Below are 23188 nucleotides of genomic sequence, written 5' to 3' on the forward strand. Positions count from 1 at the left end.
GAGCTAACCGACCTTTCAATTCTCTCCACAACGGATTTTGGAATTTCATAAATTGACAGTGGCCACATCAACCTAGGATATAGCCCAAATTGCAAACACCACAACTTCAACTTTCCTGGAAGTTCTGATTTATCTATTCTATCTAATCCTTCCACCACATCAATTTCATCACCTGTTCCTCATCATTCGACTCCACATTGTACCACCTACCTAAGCTCTTTACTGACTTTTCCATAAATGTTGGGATTTCCTCATCATCTATGACAAACTTCCTATCACTTAACTTCCCTCTACACATCGAGATGCTTCTAGACTTACTAGGCTTGATCTTCATGCTGGCCCACTTGAGGTTCTTATTTACCTTCTCTAGTAGCCTCTTTGTACATGGCATTGTTGTGGTCACCAGTGTCATGTCATCCATGTAAGCCCTGACTGGTGGAAGATGCAACCCGTTCTGCCGTCTCTCCCCACCTACCACCCACTTACAGGGTCCCCCCAGGATTTTTCCACTCAAATTTAAGACTTTTTAAGACCTTTCTAAGACCACAACCAATGAAATTTAAGACCAACCTCACACCTATTCTGGAATACATTTATGAAATAATGCAAAAAAAATCTGTCAGAATAACTAAGAACAACAGCATAATACAGGGACATATAACAAACACTTATTTTAATTTTAAACAATACAGTGTGTGTGTGCGCATGCCTGTGTGCAAAACTATTACAAATGGACTTACTTTGAAATGTTTTAGCAGGTCCACCGCCGTAGCATGACCCATGAACTCAGAGCCAAAATATCTTGAGTGGACGCGGTCACCAACCCAGTAGCGCAGATGAATGTCCAGCTGTTTAGTTTTTGTACTTTTGTTTAGACTTTCGTCAAGCATGACCACAAATCCAGACGCCTTATTGACCTGCTTGGTCAGTTGTTTGGTGATGAAAGGGGCCAGACCAAACTTAGTAATATAGGCAGTCTTGTTGCTCCCACATGTGAAAGTAGCCGCGATCTCTGAGTCGGGGAACATGACTTTGAAGAGCTCGCTTATATTTTCATTTGACATATACGAGTGGTGGTCCAATATTGTCTTTAGTATCCACGTCACCTCTGCCTTAAGCGTTGGCGTCGAGCCACAAAGAGCTCGTATGTTATCTGGCTGTGTGGGCTCCGTGCTGCTGGCAGCCGAGGTCACTGTTGAGGTTAGCGTCGGGTTTGCCGCGCAGAACTGGGATATGGGTGCCTGCCTCCGTGTAGCTGCTGAGCATGCTAAATGTTCAGCACTCTTCATGTGTGACTCCAAGGCCATATGTCCCATTGTGCCGAGCTTGAATTTTTTACGGCACAGGCTGCACTGAGCCTCCCACTCATTCCCTGGTACAGCCTGAACCCAGTCATATTTTGAGTCATGTAGCCATGATGGATTAAATCTGCACTTGCCCATCCCAAAGCTGCTGCACGAGCGACGACCTTGGTGGGTCAGTGGCTGACTGTGCATGCTCCAACGTAATGCTGCGTTCTAGAAAACTCGGAAATCAGGATGTTCCGACCTCCTAGTTGAAACAGTGCATTGGAACGCCACCTCATGTTGGAGATTGATAAAGTCGCAGAAAAAAATCATTTTCCAACGCAACATTCCAAGATTTTTTTTTGTTAGTTTACTTAGTATACAGTTATGTTGTTGAGCTGTATCATGCAGATAAGAAAGGGAAAAATTATGACCTTTGAGAATGAAATTTAAGACTTGTAAACAAAATTTAAGACCTTTTCAAGGCCTTAATTTACGGTTATCAAATTTAAGACTTTTTCAAATTTTTAAGACCCCACGGGTACCCTGACTTAGAAGCCCTGATGATAACTTCCATCGCCATAGTAAATGCTAATGGAGAAATTGTACACCCTGCCATGATGCCTATTTGTAGCCTCTGCCAACCTGTTGTGAAACCTGCCGCACTTAGACACAACCTAATATCCTGAAAGTATGCTTTCACTAAGTTAACAACTACCTGTGGCACTTGAAGCACCTGAAGTCGTCAGACGCACTCCAAATGAGGCTATGCGGTACTGAACCAAACGCATTTGCAAGATCTAAAAAATATTACATGCAGGTCCCTTTTTAATCTTTGCTGCCTGAATCTGGTGCCAGATCATGCTAGTATGCTCTAAACACCCTGCAAAACGGGTGGCAGTAGCTCAGTCCATAGGGACTTGGGTTGGGAACCGGAGGGTCACCTGTTCGAGTCCCCGTCCGGACCAAAATATGGAGCGTGGACTGGTGGCTGGAGAGGTGCCAGTTCACCTCCTGGGCACTGCCGAGGTGCCCTTGAGCAAGGCACCGAACACCCAACCGCTCGGGACGCCTCACCAAGGGCAGCCCCCTCACTCTGACATCTCTCCACTTTGTGCATGTATAGGTCCTGTTTGTGCATATGTGTGTCTTTCGGACCTGTGTGTAATTGACAAGCAAGAGTGAAAACATTGAATTTCCCCCTCAGGGGGATTAATAAAGTAAATAAAAACTTAAAAAAAAAAAACTCTGGTATTCCTGCCTTCTGCACCATAGTATCTATTTAGTTATTCCTTTCTAAGTAGCTAGCTAATTTCTGCGCTACTACACTAAAGAAAATCTCTACATTCAAGAGAGAAATCATCCGGAATTGGCTACGGTCCACAGACTCCTTTTCCTTAGGAATGAGGACATCCCCTGTCCTACGCCATGCTCTTGGGATAATTTGTTTCTCCCAAACTATTCTTAGCTGTTTCCACAACAATTTAAGGATATCAGGTTCACTTTTATAAACCCGGTAGGGGACTCTGTTAGGCCCTGGGGCCGAAGAAGCCTTTGCACACCTGACCACCTCCTGAACTTCCTTCCGCCTAGGTGGCCTGACATCCATCCCATGCTCTATCCCTCCTAATGGAGGGATATCCAGTGGGAAACCTACTATCCTATTCTTCTTTAAATCTGAATATGTATTTCTCAAATATTCAACCTCTAGCCTTTCTGCTTTGAGCTGCCCTCCCTTTTCCTGGCTGAACAATCCTTTAACAAACTTAAAAGGGTCCCTGAAAAAACCTGTCCTTACGTGTTCCTTCTTCCTCCTCTTTTTCCTGAGATGCTCTGCCCTTCTAAGAACTGCTATCCTGCTTCTCAGCTCCTCTTGCAACACATTAATTCCCTCCCTTTCTTCTTCTGTAGCCTTTTTCCACTGCTTTCTTAACTGTCTCCTTTCCTTAACTAACTTCTCTATTTCTCTTTGCCGCCTAGACTTACCTGACAGTACCCTCTCACTCCTCTTTCTCTCATGCACCCCGAACCTCTCTGCACCATATGAGTAAATTATATCTCCCATCTTTTCTAACCTTTCTATTGCATTTCCTCTAAGCCTGCTTAAGATTACTGACAAATCTCTATTAACTATCTCCCATTCTTTATTGTCATCTGCCCTAGGCCATCTAAATCTAACCTTTTGCTCCATGGTTCTCTCTCTGACTGGCATATTGACCTCAGTGTCACCTGCATCCTCTCTTACTACCCCCTCCTCCTCCTCCTCCTCAGTGGCAGTGTTATGGCTATCCTGGGAACTGTGGTTTTCTACCTGCCGCTGGACTTCATCTGACTGATTCGACTGACTTCTTAGGAAGTACAGATCAATGCGGCTACTCTGCCCTTTCTTTGCCACAAACTTCTTCTTTCCCTGATGAGTTCTGAGGCCTTTTATTGATGTTACTTTCTGCCAGCTGCAAGGACAAACCTGAAATATCTTGTTCTCGACTGTGCTACTTTCATCCTCTACAGATGCGCTTGCCTTGCCCTGAGTGCTGCTAATTCTAGCCCTGGTGGATAGATCCGTGCCCCTATACTTCACTGAGTCACAGCATAGTCGTGTCCGTTCCAATGTCTGTTACTGTGTAATCCACCTGTGAGTCATTTTCCACCCCAGCTCTCGCTGACTCTTGGGGTATTTTCCCTATATTGGCTGTTGCTAATTTTGGTTGTAGTCAGGCTGCTAGGCCTCACCACTGCTACCATGGGTTGCTAGCCCATGCCAGCACCAAGAATCTATTATGGTGGCCTTAGTTGTCCAAGAGGCCTTTTTGTGGAGGACACTGAAATGTAGATGTGTGTCAAATTTCAAGTCAACCAGACTCATGGCGTGAGTCTTGGAAAAGATTTTAGAGTCCACACAAAGCAATGCAACTAGCCGCCAGTTTTTCGGGTCACTTAAATCCCTCTTTTTAGGCAGATGTGTCAGGACTTGTATTTCTCAAAAAATTTAATCAGCATCAGCGCGTGTACTCAACAATTGAAAAGGAGGCTCTTGCGCTCTTATCTTGGCCCTTAAACATTTTGAGGTTTATGTCGACTCTGCTGGTGCCCCCGTTGTTGTTTACACTGACCACAATACTCTTGTCTTTATTAATCAGATGTGAAACACCAATCAGCGGCTCATGCGCTGGGCACTCTTTCTACAGTATGTCAATGTGGAGGTCAGGCACATCAAAGGCAGAGAGAATGTCCTAGCCGACACACTCATGATTTTAGTTGATTATGCGTGAATTATGTCCATGGTGCTCCCCCATGCACGTTTTTAGGGTGGGAATGTTATGTGCAGCAGCCTATTCTCTCTGTCTCACTCTGTCAGGCTTGTCTCCCTCTTCCTTCTGCCTGCTGAGAGAGAGGAGGAGATGATAAGAGGGACAGGGAGTGTGGAGACAGGGAGCCATGACACATGGCACACAGACAACAGATCAGGTAGTGAGGAGTCTTTTTCTTCCTCCCTTGTTTTTTCTCTCCCCAAGCAGTTTCTTTTACCCCATGCTCATTTAAGTGCTGGGGTTTTGTTGTTTTAGTTTGTTGTGTTAGTGTGGGCAGGAGTAGGTAGTTACATTACTCGTCTCTTGTTTTCTTTTGGTTTAATTCATGTTTTAGGTATTTTAGGGGGAGATGCTGGGAGTGACAGCCCACTGTGTGATTGGCCCAGCGTCTTCCCTCCTTTTGTTCCTTTTGGTGGGGGTCTTGTTGTGGAAATTCTCTGCTGCTGGTGAATAATGAAATAGAGACTTCTGCCGGCCGACAAGGTTTTTATTTTCTTTGCAAAGAAAAGCTCAATCAGCACACGAGCGGTCAGAATGAAGAAAGACACCGAGCATGGGTAAGCTTAAACATTTATACCTGAGGATATGCCTCTTAAGATGTGTTTCACACCCTTCTGTCTGCGGCAGGGAGCAGCGCCCCTACCCAGTGTTTTCACACTCTTTTGTCTGCTGCAAGTATTTGCTCCGACCCCCTAGGGTGTGTTTCACACCTGGCATATTCTGCAGCATTTTGTGTCTGGGTGGGAGGTTCAAGCCTGATTTATGGTCCTGCGGCATACCTACAACGTACCAACGTCGTTGCTTTGACGCTGTTGTGAACCCTTCAAACTTCTCCGTCACTCCATTTCGTCGTGGTGCAATTCACTGCCAGAGCGGTAGGAGGCTGCGTTCCTTTCCTGAACGGTTATCGTTGTCTCTAGTTGATTCTTTGTTTAGCTTCCGGCTTTTCCGGTCACAGAGAAATGAACGCGGAGCATGGACAGACGGCTCCGTCCGTATCTGTATCCGGATGATTGAACGTTGAGCATAAATGGGCCTTAATACTGCAACATCTACATCGCAACAGAAGATGTTTAAAGATGGCGGGGATGGCACAATCTGGAAATACGGAACCAGAAATGCTTTGCTACCAATCAAACCAATCACAGCCCTCTCGGTCTGCGCTGGGTCTGCGTCGCCTTGACGTGTAGTTACATTTTTGGGGAGGTGCACGTCAGGCTACGCCCGGGGGCTACGGCAATCCTTCTGCATAGCCATGTACCCTATGACGTAGCAACATCGTTGATTTAAACGCAGGACCATAAATCAGGCTTAAGGGATCTAGACATCTGAAGTAGTTGAAAACACAAAGAATACACAAAGAAAATGAAATTACAATTACAGTCTCCAGCCCCTTTTGTTTTCCTTTAGTTTGTTTGTGCCTTTGTTTAATACTTTGAGGTTAAACAATAAAGCCTGTAGGTAAACTGTTACTTTTTGGTGTGGCATCCTCTTTTATATGTTGCAGCCTCCTGCCCCTATTGAGCTGGGTTTTTTTCTGATTGTATTAAGACGGTAACACGCCCTACGACAGCTGAGTGGCAGCTCTCCTACATGAAGGCACTTCAACACTATCTGATACCAGTCTGGACCCAGAACCGACCAGAAGCGTTTATAAAATTCTGCTGCCAGTCCGTCCACCCCAGGGGAACGTCCAGATGCCATCTGCGCAGCTGCTATACTCAACTCCTGAAAAGTTAGAGGAGTGTCCATTTCAGAGCTTTTTAGATGATAGGAGTGGTGGCAGGTTCTCCAGCAGTACTTGAGTACAGACTGGATCACACTCCTCTGCAGCACACAGTCTCTTGTAGAAGCTCACAGCCACCTCCCTCATTTTACTCAGTTCATATGTAACCTGCCCATCAGGCAGACTCTTATGCCCAGTCTAGGGGTGTCTGAGACACAACATGAAAGGCCCCATCTTCCCCAAGTCCCAAGTAGCCACAATGACAAAGATGTGTGGATCAATAGTGTGAATTTATTACAATATTTAAATAACAGAATTGAGTGAAATAATAACGTCAGGGTGGACTAAGGCCAAAATAACAAACAAAACAATCCTGTCCAGGATGTAAGTAAATAACCTAATCAAAATAAGAAACAAATGACAAAATGCTTATCTCCCTAACTAGATAAACAGGAGAAAAGTGTTAGCAACAAAACTGGCAGTCCACCCCTACTCTTCAACAGTTGATAACACAATAATGGTTCACTACAATAATACAATGTGTGGCCAGTTGGGAGAGGAGGAAGATGAGGAATGCCTGCTAGCCCACAGGCAACCGCCATCTCGGCCCTTTAAATCCCGAACACCCTCGGCTGCAACCAGTCACGAACCAGGTCCTAAACAATCCGCCAATCACACACCTACAGTGGTGGAAACCCCATGCATTTGTGAAATATTGCATTAAGAATAACTCTCAGGTCTTCAAGTGCAATTTCTTTTAGTACAGTCACAGCCAAAATACTAAATAAATCCTAAAAAAGCCATTAAAAACTTCAAATTGATTGGTTCCATAAAAATACATGAGAAATTTTGAGTATTGGGTCATTTTGGTACCAGTGATGAAGGTCATTCTTTTTATTAAAAGACACAATTTTTGTTGCCAAGCTTCATGTCTACATAAAGCCAGCACATTTGAAAGTTCTTCAGACACAAAAATGGCTAAAACAAGGAACCTAATGCAGGAAACACGCCTGAAGATAAAGATTCTCAGCCAGAAAGGGTACAGCTGCCGCCAGATAGCCAGGAAGTGCAGATGCAGTCCTTCAGCAGTTGGATACACTCTGCAGAAATATAGACGAACCAACAGCTTGGAAGACAAACCAAGATCTGGGTGTCCAAGGGTTTCTTCAGCAAGAAATGACTGCATCCTGATCCGCATGTGCAGGCAAAACCGACGAATGACATCACAGGAGCTTCAGCAGCAGTGGTCAAACCAAACTGGTGTCCAGTGTTCCACCCGCACTGTACGTGGCCGACTTTTAGATCATGGCTTAAGGTCCTACAAGGCTATCAAGAAGCCCCTGATCAATGAGAGACAGAGGTTAGCCCAGTGTCGTTGGGCCCAGGCACACAAGAACTGGACAGCCAGGAATTGGAAGAAGATTTTGTGGTCAGATGAGTCCAGTTTCCAGCTTTATCTTCCTCCTACTAATGTGAGGGTACGCAGAAGGCCAGGCGAAGCATTATCTCCAGCATGTACAGTACCTACTGTCAAGCATGGTGGAGGCAGTATCATGGTTTGGGGATGCATGAGTGCTGCTGGTGTTGGACATCTCACTGTCTGTGATGGCACATTGAACTCTACCAAATATTGTACCATTCTTGAAACCCACATGCTCCCTTCTGCGCATGCACTGTTCTGTCGAGGTAAAAACTGGATGTTTCAACAAGATAATGCCCCTTGCCACACATCCAAGGCCAGTAGAACTTGGCTGCAGGAGCACAGTATCCAGGTCTTAGAGTGGCCAGCTCAATCCCCGGACATGAGCCCCATTGAAAATCTGTGGTGGATTATCAAAAGGTCTGTTTCAAAGCATAAACCAAAGAATTTAGAAGAATTAAAAGCAGTAATTCAAGAAAAATGGGACAAGATTATCCCTCAACAGTGTGAAAGTCTACTACGTGCCAATGGCAGGACTACTAAATATTAATTTGATGATGTGATGGTTTATTTATTTTTTGTTCAGTTTTGAACACATTCTCTGTTATTTGTTAACTTTGATACCGACAATGTTGAGAACTGACATATTGAAACTGTCAAGAATTTAGTTTTGTTAGTTTTTCTATAACAATAAACAAAAAAATATAATTTGTATTTGTTTGTATCTCTCTAATGCAGCCACACCTTTTGAAACACAAAAAAGATTTTTCCACAAATGTTTCATGATAATATTTGAGATTGTGTAAAATTTTAAGGGTTTCCGAAAACTTTTTCCACCACTGTAAGCACAGAACAGAACACGCAGAGAGAAAACATGCACAGAAACACAAACTTACATAAATTATGACAACAGTCGTAACACCCCCATGCCCAAGAATTAAACATCCCACTATAATGTTTAATTCTTATGCATCAATAGAACTTCTGGAGAGAGCATCAGCTATTACATTTTCTGTTCCTTATTTTTAATGAAAAATCTGCACATTGAAATCCCGCAGAAGAAGAGACCAGCGCATAAGCCACCGGTTAGAGTTACGCATATGGGCAAGAAATACTAATGGATTATGGTCTGTGAAAACTTGGATGGGCTGTGAACTGGATCCGAGATACACCTCAAAATGCTGTAAGGCAAGCAAAAGGGCGAGAGCTTCCTTCTCGATGGTACTATAGTTAAGTTGCTGCCTGTTGAACTTTTTTGAAAAGTAACAGACAGGGTGGTCAATAGCCTGATTGTCTACCTGCAGAAGCACGGCACCTGCGCCACATGCGGTGGCATCTACTTCTAACTTAAAGGGGCACGTAAAGCTGGGCGCAGCTAGAGCGGGCGTGCTACATAATAACGCTTTGGCGGATTCAAAGACAGTCTGGCAAGCGGGGGACCAAACAAAGCTTTTTAATGGACTAACGAGACCCGTGAAGGAGCCACCACATCTAAAAAGTTTCGACAGAAACCACGATAGTAACACAGCAAACAGTGTACGTGTTTGTTCTCCCCTCGTTGCTTCTGCAGCCCAAAGAAAAATGCGGTGGGTGCATCCCTTTCATTCATCAATGAAAATCTAGCCCTTACAAGAGCCTCCTTGCTCTATCCTGGAGAAGGGAGGCCAAATCCCTCCTTATTTCAGCCAGGTTTTGTATCTGTTCTGTGGTGTTATGCTCCATGAGTTGCTTCTCAACTCTTTGTATGCTAGCCTCCATGCATTTAATTGCTCTCCTTTCCTCTTCTGCAGCAGAAGCTGAGTACAGTTAACAAAAATGTTTAATTTGGCACTTCCCAACATCCCACCATAACCGCAGAGAATCAAATTCTGCCTTCTTCTCCCTCCACTCCAACCAAAATTCCCTGAAGCTTGAGCAAAAGTGGGCATCTTGCAAAAGCCTTACATTAAACTTCCAATATGCAGACTGTCTACATCCTGAGGAAATGTTCAAATGATGGTCTGAAAATGCTGCAGGGGACAACTGTGCCCTGACCAGTCTGTTGCTATGTCTCCTGAAAATATAGATCCTATCCAGATGTGCCGCACTAACCCTAAAGCCCCTCTTGTCTGGATGTTTGACTCTCCTTGTGTCGACCAAATCATAATCTGTCAATCTCCCCCAAAACTCCTGCTGAACCCACATGTGGCTCCTCACCCCTCCTGTCTAAGTTAGGCTCAATAGTACAATTGAAGTCCCCCCCAGGTCTAAGATGTCATCCTGCTCAGCTTGAGATAAATCCTTTGTCAGTGCTTTAAACAGTGCTGTCCTTTCCCTGCCTGTATTGTGTGCATACATTCACAAACACCAACCCCCGAATTATCGTCCTCACTACCAACAATCTGCCCTTACATTCCTCTTTCTGTGAAGTGACACTGAGTGAATGTTCTGGTGCAAACAAAACTGCAACGCCTGCACTTCCACTGGTGCCGTGACTTAGACAGTGGGTTCCCCTCCACCAGACCCCCCAGTCAACCTCATTCATGACATCACTGTGGGTTTCTTGCAAGTAAATAACATTAACATTCTTCTCTTTAACATAATCCATCAACACTCCCCTTTTCCCCTGGTCTCTGGTGCCATTAATATTAAGTGACCCAACTTTTAAAATCTCCAGGGAAGAGGAGAGGAAAAACAGAGACAGATTGAAAACCAAAAGCCTGACAGGCCACCGTGACACCTGCACACACTCATCATGATTCCATTAAACTAAGATTCTTTTTGACAGTTGTAGCCCATTTCGTCAGCCTAAACCTTTTCCTTTGAGTCACTCCTGTACCAGGAAGCAGCCTCCTTCCACCAAGCACGTGTTTCATAGATCTCAGAAACTTCTGACAATCTGGAAAATAACCAGCCAAATCAATGTTTTTCATGTTCTTGGTTTTCATCAAAAATCCATCAGTTTCTTCAAATGAGTAAACCTCCTCCTCACCTTCACCTGTCTGACTGAGTGACACCTCAGCCTCTCCTCCCTCCCCCTGAGACATTTCTATCTCATCCAACTCTCCATCAGGCTCCTCAGCCAGACCACTGGCCTCCTGCTGACCACCAGCCTGCCATCTGTGAGCCCCAGCTTGCCGTCTTCCTAGTGAGGGAAGCACCTCTGTACTCCTTTTCTTTCTCCCTCTCCTTTCCACCTCAGTCCACCCCTCCTCCTCCTGAGCCTCCACCTGCTCTACTTGATCGTCCTCCCGCAGGTTATCCTCCACTCTGGGCTGTTCTTTCACATCCCTTTCTTCCCCTGCAGCCCCTTGACCCTCCTGCTCTCCACCAGAAGATGGACCTGCAGAATTATTGTCCTTAGTTACCCTAACCTCCTTCTCCCTTCTTGGACAGGCTGTCTGCTTATGTCAGATCTCCCCACATTCAAAACACTGCAAACTCTCTGATGTTGCGTACACAGTGTAAGCGCTGTCACTTGACATTAACTGTCTGCTCAGGTGATTTCAGATATATCAACACTTGTCTCCTCAAGATAAAACATGTTTCAGATCTGGATTCCTACACTTGAAAGGGATCATCTTAAAACTGCTGGCAAACTTCCCAAAATGAGAGAGCTCCTTCAGTAAAGCCCCGTCCTTAATGAACGGAGGAACATTAGACACAATAACCCGTGTAGCAGGCGCTGCGAGCCGGGACGCAGCCAGCAGTTTCCCCTTCATCACCTTACTGCTGACCATTAGCTCGTTCACCAAACTTTCCTCCTTCAGAAAAACAACCACTGCTTTATTCATCCGTGAAGCATAACTCATGTTTTGACAGCGTACCTGTTAGCTGACAGCCAACAGCACATCCTCCACCGAGACCGCCTGACACCGTGTTGAAGTATAATGGACAGAGAGTGAGGCAGAGACAGAGAGGAAGATGGATGGAAAATGCACCAATCAGAAACAAGTAAAATGTGACGGAGATCTCATCAGCCAGTCAGAATCAGTCAATTAGTGAATGGCAAAGCTGTCCGTTCTATTACTTTATATCCATGTAATAAATATACAAATCTCAGTTAGATAGTAATCTGCATGAGAAAAAAATAATCATCACATTATAGTGAGAAGTTTCCACTGTAGCTGCCATACAGAAAAATGTCACATTTTAGTCAGAGTTTTTTGTTTTGCTGTCTCAGAACTCAGTTCCTTCTTTTATCATATTGGGTCCTCCACTCATCATTCTAAGTAAATATCACTAGATAGGTGACTCACTGACCGTTTTTTTTACAACAATGACCGGAAAATCTGAAGGCCATAGGTCATTTTGACCGGTTGCAATTACCACCCCTGCCCACTTGGCGGCAGAGTGCACAGTCAGTGGTTTAAGTGGCTGCCGTTTTCACACTGCAGAGAAAAAGTCATTCATCTGCTGCATGTAGCGTTGTTGACATAACGCCCTGGACACACCGGAAGTGGAACCGAAGTGCAGTGCCCAGCAGCAGAGGCAGTTTTCAATCGGCGCCCATGTTAACCTATCTGACTGTCCACACAGGCCACTGAACAGAGCGGAGCACCCACGGAGGCTGCGCTTCAGTTCGGCGTCTGGTCTATTTTTCACATGAGCCGCGAGCGCTTCTGTCAAGCTGGATAGAGCGGATCATACCAAACAGAAGTTGGACACAGAAAAGATGAGAGAATCTGGGCGGTGTGTCCAGGGCGAAGCCTAATGGCACGAGTGTGTGGATGTCTGTTCATCTTTTCGTTCATGTCCTTATTAATGCACACTTTATAACTTGCTTGTTGGATTTATTAAAAATGAACGAATGAAAACTAAATGTCTTTGAATATCTTTATTATCATTTAAAAACCAAAATTAAAATGACCGGTAAAAATAGATTATGACCGGATTTTTATGTCCCTGTAGGTCAAAATGACTGGCAATAAAAAAGTCTAGCACAACATCTGAGGTGACTGGACATTTCAGTGAACAATATGCTGTTACTGCTGTCAAAAGTTTTCTGCTTTTGCTTCGTTGTTTAGTTTGCTAATCATCCATCCTGTCACTCAGCCCTTTTGGCACCAAGTGATCCCATTCACAAAAGCTATTTCACTTGATAGCTGATAATGTCAGTATAATTCCACAGTGATGCTCCAAACTTAACACAAAAAAATGGACCTGCTGACTCCTCAGTTCTTTACCTGTTCACTGCTTTGTTTGGGTGCAGACGGCGATGATCAGCTATGACTATCTGACTGCTTTCAGACATGTGGAATACGGCACAGAAGACTACTGGGCCCTCAAGTCCAAGGTAGATAAACCTTTTTTCATAGGGGTGGGGATACTTGCACTGACTCAAGCCCTGAGCAGCATTCATGCCATGTTTTCTACTGCAAAGGAGATGTGCTGGATTGCACAGAGATTGCTTCTTGTTCCATTCTCCCTCTTTATCAAACTAGTGCAGTGCTCGTTCGAAACCTGCCTGTTTAGAACAGCAACTATAATTACTTGGTCTGAGGTATTGCTGCTTCCAGCTTTCTCGAAAACACTCATTTAAACAGCTTCATAGTCAACACTGCACTTCTTTGGGTCCTGAACAACACACCTGGACCCAAACAGCTATAGAATCATTATGATGTTTATATATGAATAATTCTGATATTTTTAATCATTGTACCCCAAAATAATATGCAACTCAAGGTGTACTGCTTACTTAGTGTGAAGTTCTACTTGTACTTCAGAGGAAAACATGATACTACTACATTCAGGGCCATACGCAGGATTTTTGAAATACCGAGGTCATTTAGTCGTGGTGCACGTGGGGGGGTCAGAAATTTTTATCAATTATATATCAAAAGCCTTCAATCTGGTGTACTTTGACAGCCAAATTAAGAGGCTACATCTATAAAGAACTACACACATCATATTAGATTAATCCCATCTTATCATGTTTCTCTTCCCACTTCATACTATAGCGTAATTGCCTTTCACCAAACTTTGTTTGTGGGTATTTATAATTATGTTTGAACCACTTATTCTTTAGCAGGAAGTACCCCCTCAATGTATATGGTGACTACCATAGTGGTGCTGATCTGTTCTGTACGACATCTATTGCACGTCTGTCCGTCCTGGAAGAGGGATCCCTCCTCAGTTGCTCTTCCTGAGGTTTCTACCGTTTTTTTTCCCCGTTAAAGGGTTTTTTTTGGGGAGTTTTTCCTTATCAGCTGTGAGGGTCATAAGGACAGAGGGATGTCGTATGCTGTAAAGCCCTGTGAGGCAAATTGTGATTTGTGATATTGGGCTTTATAAATAAAATTGATTGATTGATTGATTGACTACTGCCCTGTCATGCATGCATAATTAGGCTACAGTTGCCTGGGTGCGCAAAGCTGAAGTGCGCTGGTCTTGTCATACAAAGTTTGACTGAGTGACAACTGGACAATATGGAGATATTTGCATCTTGAAAGCCGGACTACAAATGTGGATAGACAGGGAGAAACACACGCAAGCCTAAGACGTGGTAAGATACGATATTCCTCACTATATGAAGTGACTGATAACAAGATCTGTATAATGGATTGTAAAGAAATTTGTCAGGTTTTTATTTTGTTGACAATTAATCTGTATTTCTAGCGTGATGGGATGACAGCACAATGATGTATGTGGTATCCTCGGAAAGCTCTTTCTGCACTTTCATATGATATGTGTGGCATTTCTGTGCGATGCTGCATTCGCGAGTAATCCATCTAAGAATGTGTGTGCAAAGCTGTATGAAAGCTGCGTCCATCAAACAAGAGTACCAGAATTTTCTTTTTTAAATAATTGTTATTATAGAGAAGAGAGAGTCACTCAATCACTTTCCATCGGTCCTCCCACGTACTTTCACCGCACAAATGAAATGGTTTATTTTTATTTTCATTTTATTCATTCATTCAGGTCGGGAAAAAATACCGAGGTCATGACCTCGGTGTCCTCAATGGTAGTTACGGCCTTGACTACATTTACCTGACATGTTACTGGTACACTGCAGATTCAGATTTTACTAACAAAATATTACAGTTACAGTATGATATATATATATATTTTTTAAACTATCCAGCAATATATTAGAATTGAAAGCTCCACCTTAAACAGATGTTAAGAAAATTTAAGTACATTTTGCATTTGTTGCTTATTATTCTCCATCTGCCCCCCACTTCATCCATCCCTGAACACATGCATTCAATATTTTCAATTGCCTGTTTGTTGTAGAATGAAATTAGAAACACAGTTGAGAGTTGACAAAACTGTTAAAATCATAACTTAAAAAAAATGTAGACTAATGTTAGAACTTAATTCATTTACAACAGTTTGTCTGTTATTGAATTTTAAAACATCAGGCACATTAACAATTTTCTAAGAGTCAAGTCAATATTTGGTGACACTACACCAAACTATACTTTGTATCATCAAGCAGACACACAGAAACATCATTATATCTTTAGGAAATGCCTTTGTGTTAACCTACCAAATGTATGTTTAACAGTACATGTGTATGTATGTCCAACAGCAACATCAGCATCCGCTGCCACATTTAGATACCCCCCCGCAACTTCTCCATCTCTCTGCAATTGTACTTTGAGCACAGACAGAACAGCAGAGCATCAAGCGCAATGAAAGTGCAACTTAATCGCTTGTTTACTCATATAGTTTTAGTGTTTATCATTTTTCCAACCTGCTTTAGATGAAACAGACTACATTCTCATGGAAACCATGCATACTGTGGTCCAGCACTTTGTCTAACCCTGAGTAACAGCAGCAGAAGGAAGTTAATTTTCACTAGCCTCTGCAGCAGCTGCTCCGCTTATCCATCAGTCAGTTCTGAACAACTCTGATCAATCTGACCACAAACTCATCGAAAGGAAGTCTTAAATAAGATAATCATCACACACACACACACACACACACACACACACACACACACACACACTAGCTATCACTAAAGAGACATGGCCAAGCACCGAGACCTGAGGCAAGGAAAAAGCCACCTCTGGGGGCCGTCCACACTGAGAGGGCCCTCGGACCACGGCCACAGGGAGCGCCTCTGTAGAGATCACCCCGACCCGGGCAGACAGGAGGCTCCACACCGAGGTGCAGTGCCCTTCAGCCACCCAGGTCAGAGCTGTCCATGGGACAGCACCCCCATCGGTAGACCAGGAACAACTCTCAGTGTGGTAGGCCCCCATGAGGAAACACTGGAGCTAAAAACCGAGGGACTAAAACAGTAGGATAGGATGAGTCTTGAGTCTCTTTTTGAAAACATCAACTCTGCAGCCCTGATGTTCTCCGGCAGGCTGTTCCACAATCGGAGGCCATAATAACTAAATGCCGCCTCCCCGTGTGTTTTAGTTCTAACTTGTGGTATGGTTAAAAGGCCTGTGCTGGATGACCTCAGGGTCCGCGAGGGTTGATATGGTAAAAGCAGGTCAGATAAATAAGATGGCCCAAGACCGTTAAGACATTTAAAACTAATAAAAGAACCTTAAAATCGATCCTGAAACGCACGGGGAGCCAATGCAGCAATTTTAAAACTGGTGTAATGCGCTCCCGCCCTCTGGTCCTCGTCAGCACTCGTGCAGCTGAATTCTGTAATAATTGTAGATCTGAGATACTCTTTATGGGAAGATCAGAGAGCAGGGCATTACAATAATCTAACCTACAGGAGATAAAAGCATGCATCAGCACCTCCGTGCTGGCCTGAGAGAGAAACGTGCGGACTCTGGCTATATTCCTAAGTTGGTAGAAACCTACCTTAAGGTTTTTAATATGTGGAATAAAACAGAGATCAGAGTCAGAAATCACACCCAGATTTTTCTACGGATTGTGTTGGTTTAAAATCCTGTAGTTTTGGTAAAAGTTTCTCTCTCTGGCCTCCAGGACCAATGACTAAAACCTCTGTTTTGTCCTGGTTGAGCTGCAGGAAATTTGCTGCCATCCATGACTTTATGTCTAAAATGCAGTTAAAAAGGGTATCAATTGGCCCTGTGTCATCAGGAGACATGGCGATGTACAGTTGCGTATCATCAGCATAACTATGAAAGCTGCCTCCTGATGACATCCCCCAGGGGAAGCATGTAGAGATTAAAAAGAGTTGGACCTAAAATTGACCCCTGGGGGACCCCACACTTTATCTCATGGGTTCCTGAGGAACATGTATCCATACTTACAAAGAAGTCTCGATCAGTAAGGTAAGAGATGAACCAGTTAAAAACAACCAGAGATGCCAACCAGGTTCCTCAGTCTATTTAATAAAATGTGATGGTCTACTGTATCGAAGCCGGCGGTTAGATCCAGTAAAACCAAGACTGTGAGTTTATGGTTATCTAAATTGCACCTGATGTCGTTTAAAAAATTTTTGCAGCCACTTAAGAAGTTAGGCAGTGTTTCCTCACCGTTCTCACCAGGGCCTCCTGTTGGTTAAAACTGGTGATGTTAAAAAACACACAAAAGTGGTCGGACACAGTCAGATCCACAACAGAGGACACACCCACGGACAGGCCATAGGTTATGACCAGGTCCAGGGTGCGCCCTCTGCTGTGGGTCGGCTGCGTGATATGTTGTTTAAAATCTAAACAGTTTAAGAGGTTTAAAAATTCTCTGGATACTGGGTCCGAGGTGTTGTCTATGTGTAGATTAAAATCACCAGTTATTAAAATTCTGTTGTAGGTGGAGTGAATGATTGATAATAGTTCAGAGAATTCACTGATAAAAGAAGTGGAGCACTGGGGTGTTAAAAGAAACTTCATTTGAGGACATTATGGTTTTTGTTATTGATGCAGTTCTGCCTCCCTTTTTGCCCCCCCCTAATAGAATATAAAAAGTTAAAATTTGGTGGGGAAGCCTCGGTGAGAACAACAGGTGCGTCAGTGCCAAGCCATGTCTCTGTTAGAAGAATACTGTCTAGGTTGTTGTCTAAAATTAAATCATTTATGATAAAAGATTTGTTTAAAAGGGAGCGCACGTTCGGCACTGCCATTTTAATGTTTATGCTGAACATGCGCTCATCATGAAGTTTCAAAGGGATGTTAAAAACACGGTTAGGTCTAAAAACATTCCTGGGTTTCAACTTTCTAAGTGTAATGATGGTCTTTATGGCGTGAATGTCCTGTGTTTCCGGTTGCAGAGAAGGTGCTACTGAGGGAGAAGTGTGTGTGGTGCAACGTGTAGTGGAGGATGGTGGAGGTGGGTGAGGGGTGGAGGGTCTGCGTGTGTGATCGGTGAGTCAGGAGGTGGCTGTGGTGCAGGATCGGACGGTCAGGTCAGTGTTAACTGATAAAAGCCGTGATCCCTCCTGGTTTGGGTGGAGGCCGTCCCATTTAAAAAGGTGGGGTCTGTTTAATAAAGCTGTAAAATTGTCCACAAAAGGGATAATTTTGGCCAAACAGTATCCCTTCAGCCACAGGTGCAGCTGACGAAGGCGGCTGGTGGTGACGTCACCATAACGAGGTGGGGGAAGCGGGCCGGAAATAATTAGCCGCAGGCTAATGTCCAGCAGGCGGTCCTTCAGGGAGACGAAGTCCTCCTTGAGGACCTCTGACTGCTGGTTCCTGAGGTCCTTGATACCACCCTCCAGGACCAGCGTGGAGGCCGAGTTGTGCCGTGCAGTCAGCTGGAGGGCGGAGGATGCAACCTCACTGACACGGGCACCAGGGTGGCAGAAGGTGCGGCTGTTGTGCACTTCCACGTGCCTGACCATGGAGGTCCCAATCATCAGCACAGAGGGAGTGCCTGGAGGTACGGCGGTGACGGGATGGAGCCTGAGGTTCGTGGCGCCGGGCCGCGATTTCTCCTGACCGGGATGGAGGGGAGGGGTCAGGCTGGGCGAGCGGATGCCGACTCCTGGACTAGTGAGAGCCACGGCCAGCTGGACGCACAGGTTCCGCAGGTGAGTAGGACGAAGCATCCGCGGGAGGGAGGTCCTGTAGGCTTAGGATGTCATACCTGTTATCCAGCGGCAGCTCTGGAGGCGGAGGAGGAGGAGATGGATGAGGCCCAGAGCCCCTGGCCACCACCGACCAGGGTGCCCTCGGCTTGAGCGGAGTTGAGCTCACCGGTGCTCCCGCTCCATCAGCCCTTATGAAGCGCTACAGCTCTGTGGAGTAAAGGCAGGAGGTGGAGGGTGCCGATGTTTTGGGCTTGGCTCCCTGGCGGTGCCAGCGGGACTCGGCTAGTGCTGGTGTCGGAGTTCTGGTGGTGATGGAGCTGGTCCACGGCAGGGTGGTGTTGTTCGTGGCCGTCATGCTCCGGTCACCAGCGCCAGATGCCGTCAGGTGAGCAGTATGTTTTGCCCGGGTTGTCGGGACAGTGGAGAAATCCAGGAGGATCTTGTCCCTCTCCTTGAGGTCGGCCTGCAGTCCGGAGATGCTCTCCCTCAGTTTTGACAGGGTTGGGAAGCAGGACTCACACACTGCCAACATACCTGCGGCCGGTGCTGGAGATCCGTCCCCCGGGACACAATATCAACACACGGAGGTGAGTTAAAATTTACCCTCAGTCATGGGGCCGAAATGTCCAAGGGGACCTTGCCCAATTTTAAGCGGACAGTCCGCTTCAGATGGTGAGTTGTAGGTTCCCCACAGTTAAAAGATTTTTAAAAGTAGGCACCTCGCTAATGTGGTTCGGCTGGCGACTTCCAATAGTATGTCTCTGCAGACCCGGAGACTGCAGATTCAGACCCGCAATTCTGGACCCGCAGTTCTAGACCCCTTGTTTTTCATCCCCTACTGGACGGCTGTATAACTGCAGCTAAATCAGCGTCTCACCCAAACACCACAGTTTGAAAGAAGTTGGACTTTTAATGCTTTATTACAATTTACAATTTTAAAATTTAATTACACGCGAATAAAAATACCAAGATTTAATTGTTGATTTATGCCTGGGTGCTGTTTTCCATCATTATTGTTTGCTGGTTGTTCTGTATGGTTTGATCCAACTATTTTAGTTCTTTATTTCTTAATATTCATCAGACTGCTCTGACTGACACGCCAAAAACTTGCACTGCATTGATCAAACCCGCTACAACATATAATAGGAAATGTCTGGTCTTGGGTGTCCAGTGCTCACTTTTGTTGTGGGAATTTGAAACAAAGGCTGTGAAATAGGCTACTGAAATGGTTTGAAATGTTTTATTGTGTGCAGTTGTTACATCACACATCAGGGAGATCTGCAGAGAAAAAAAAAGAAATCAAACATATCACAAGATTGAAAACAGAAACACTTAAAAAAAAATTAAATACCTATCACAGTCTACACTGAAATACTGAAGATTCTGGAGCATAGCAAATACATTATTATATTGACATATTAACAATAGTGCCCCTTTCTTCCTCATCTGCCTTTCGATCCTCCACGAAACTCCTCCACTTCACTGTGGTTTCCCCTTTCTGGATTGTTATGTGCACCTTAAAAAGAGAGTCCCTAATTATTCAAAGTTAAGATTTTTCAACCGTTTTACGCACATAAACAAGGCCAAAACCTAATAATAGACAAAAATACATTTCTGATCATCTGCGCTGGATGAGCTTAATGTCTATCCACAAAATCTCTAAATATATGCTATAGAGTAATATCAATGTAGTGATATAAACACACGTGATATATAATATTATGAATAATAAAGGAAAAAATATATTAAAAAAATAAAGGTGTATTACATGATATACATGAATACAAAATTAACTTTTAGCATAAAGTACACTAATTGCCAATATGTAAACAGTTTCATGCTTGTATGAAAACGTAAGCCTATACACGTTTTTCTCATATCATCCACTTCATTGCTTTAATCATTTATTCATGTTTAATTTAAAGCACATGCTAAAATTATTCGTCATCGCGCTTCGGTTTCATGAAACAAAATGTGCAGGACAAACAGTTCATTGCTAACAAGCTAAACTATTACCTACTACTTTAACCCATATTTGACGTGCCTTTCAGACTATCGTGGTAAAGACAGTCATATCATTTTAAACGTATCACTGTAAAACATGAAGTTCGCTCTCTAATTCAAGTCAACAAAATAGTTTAAACAAATAATATGATTCACATTCAATACTCACACTCGGATCGTCATCGGCCATATTCAATAGTTGTAATAGTATGTTGGCTTCCAATGAAATAGAGGGCACTGTCGCGAAATACAAGGGGTCTAGAACTGCGGGTCCAGATCTGCAGGTCTGAATCTGCGGTCTCCAGGTCTGCAGACACACCCTCCTCGCGATTTCCGCGTTCACTTCTGCGGTAGCCTATAATCCGTGACAACCACAGGCCCAATGGCTTAAAACCTGTCCATGTTAAAAAGTACATACAATAAAAGCTGAGAGCAAGTGGTGCATTAAGAAAAAAGAGCGAGAAACTGGATTAAAAACTGTTTTACCGGACCGAAGTGACGGGGAAACCGGTGACGCCACAGGTGCGTATTTCAAATACCTTGTCACGCAAATTATGTATTTTTGGGCCTTTATTATAGTGCCCCCATCAGGCTGATTGGGGTCACATTTCTTGAGCTGCATTTGCACACAGCTGCCAATCAAAAGTGAAAATAATAATAATAATAATAATAATAATAATAATAATTTCACAAAAACAACAGGATTGTTTTTTGAAAAAAAAACAAACAAACAAACAAACAGTATTGTGTCATTTTAGTGTAATTACTCATAGTATAAATAGAAACGTTTGGTTATAGTGACAATGAGGGTAGTTTAAAAGGATGTGATATAGTAACCTTCAGAACCAGCAGAACAGAATGGTTCATGTCATTTATTGATGGTGGAGTGTGGAGGATGAGGATATGCTGAGCAGGCTCGCAGCCTGAGGGGAGATACCGCTCTGAAGGTGCGGTGTGGGAATCACCTGAGACTCCACCATATGATGTTATCATGATACTTAAGTCACAATACCATATGATTGTGATTTTAAACGTGTTGCGATATGCAGAGTATTGTGATAAAATATATTGCGATTTATGACCTTTTTTCAACTGTAAATTATGTCCCTGAAGGAGATTTTTGTCTGTATTATCTAATAAGATAATGTTTTCAGTCAGTTCATCTCACTTCAGTCATTTTATTTGCAGAAAAATGTATGTAGTGGAGTGAAAAAGCAATTGACTTTATCATTCAAGTAGGCTTGAAGTTTAATTTGTATTTGTAATATTAATAATTTATAGAACAAAAAATAGATACTTGTCGTTGTATCAATCTTTTTCCCCACCCCTAGTGAGTACTGTCTTTTCATATCCTATGGGCTCTGTGCAGGCATCTTACCTCACCCATATCACTGATGCCTGGTAGGCATGATGTGCAGTGAGTCATTTGTGCTGGTGTTTGTTAAAAGGCCACAGCTCAATCTAGTTCACTCAGGAGCCTGCTGCCGGAAAGGTAAGAGACCACCTGCTCTGACAGAAAGTGCACAGAGAGCTGCAGTGAACCTTTAAGAGCATGGTTCAGCATAGCTGGCCTTGTGTATGTGACACACACTAACACACGGACATTTGGTACAGCCCTGTGGACCTTGTTGTTCAAGCCTGGTTTCACATGCTAATTTGAGCGAATGCCTGGTGCTGATTGGCTCATCTCCTGCCAGTGCGCAATTTCCTTTTATAAATCCCAAATCAACTTGTAATTCTCCACATGTGGTTCAGCCTCACATACCGCCCTCTACACACCCACATTCAAACATACATGTTCAATGCAAAGTACCTTGTGAATGTCTCTGCATAGAAATGAGCTTGCTGATCAGTGGTCCTTTATGTTGAATCATGGCAAAAAAGAGAGAGAGAGACGAAAAAAAATACAGCAAGTGGCAACATATTGCTGCTGCGGTTAATGTAGGGTTACCACATTTGATAAGTGAAAAACCAGGACATTTGACGTGCCACACAGGGTGTTTTAACCATATTTGCAAATATACTATGTTAACAGCTACATACTGCCTCTCTTATCTGTATTAGTCCTAACGTACAGCCAAGCTGATAACACTCAGCTGCCAGATACAGCTGTTGCTATCCTCTTTGAACGTTTATGGATATAAGCTTTGTGTCACTGCCACAAAGGTGAGGGGACAGTCATGCATAGGATTGCTAGAGGGTTTAAAAAAAAAACAGATTAGCCTTCTACTATAATCTTCATTTGTCCTCCAGTATCTCCCTCTCACCCCTGCTCTAATCTTGTTCCTCCTGGTAGTTAACTGTGTTGAGGTGTGCTGCACTCAGGTGAAGGGGCGTGGCAGGTAGGAGATAAAAGAGCAGGGAATTGTTTGGGGAGGGTTCTTTTGATTTTGTTGGGGAAAGAGGAAGAGGAACAGAGGTGCAGTGTAGCAGCCTGTCTTGGAAGAAGAAAAGTTTTCTACGACCCATGTTTTTAGTGTTTCCTCGACTGTGTTGGTGTGGAGGACCAGAAAGAAACAGACCCATCCTCCAAGTAGGACCAGAATGTTTTTG

The 23188-nt window shown here is 43.9% G+C and overlaps 1 protein-coding gene across 9 annotated transcripts in view; it reads left to right on the top strand.

Moving 5' to 3' along the window:
- Positions 1–23188, top strand: part of adck1 (aarF domain containing kinase 1) — a 416484-nt gene that overhangs the window by 21873 nt on the left and 371423 nt on the right. For 8 of the 9 annotated variants that reach the window (XM_049596288.1, XM_049596287.1, XM_049596291.1 and 5 more), the window contains one exon: positions 12935–13018. The exons of the other annotated variant lie outside the window; for it this stretch is intronic. In XM_049596288.1, coding sequence (XP_049452245.1) covers positions 12935–13018 — 84 coding nt within the window. The remainder of the gene's footprint in view (positions 1–12934; positions 13019–23188) is intronic. 9 annotated transcript variants of the gene reach the window in all.

Source organism: Epinephelus fuscoguttatus, linkage group LG14, assembly GCF_011397635.1.
Source record: "Epinephelus fuscoguttatus linkage group LG14, E.fuscoguttatus.final_Chr_v1".
NCBI lineage: Eukaryota > Metazoa > Chordata > Actinopteri > Perciformes > Serranidae > Epinephelus > Epinephelus fuscoguttatus.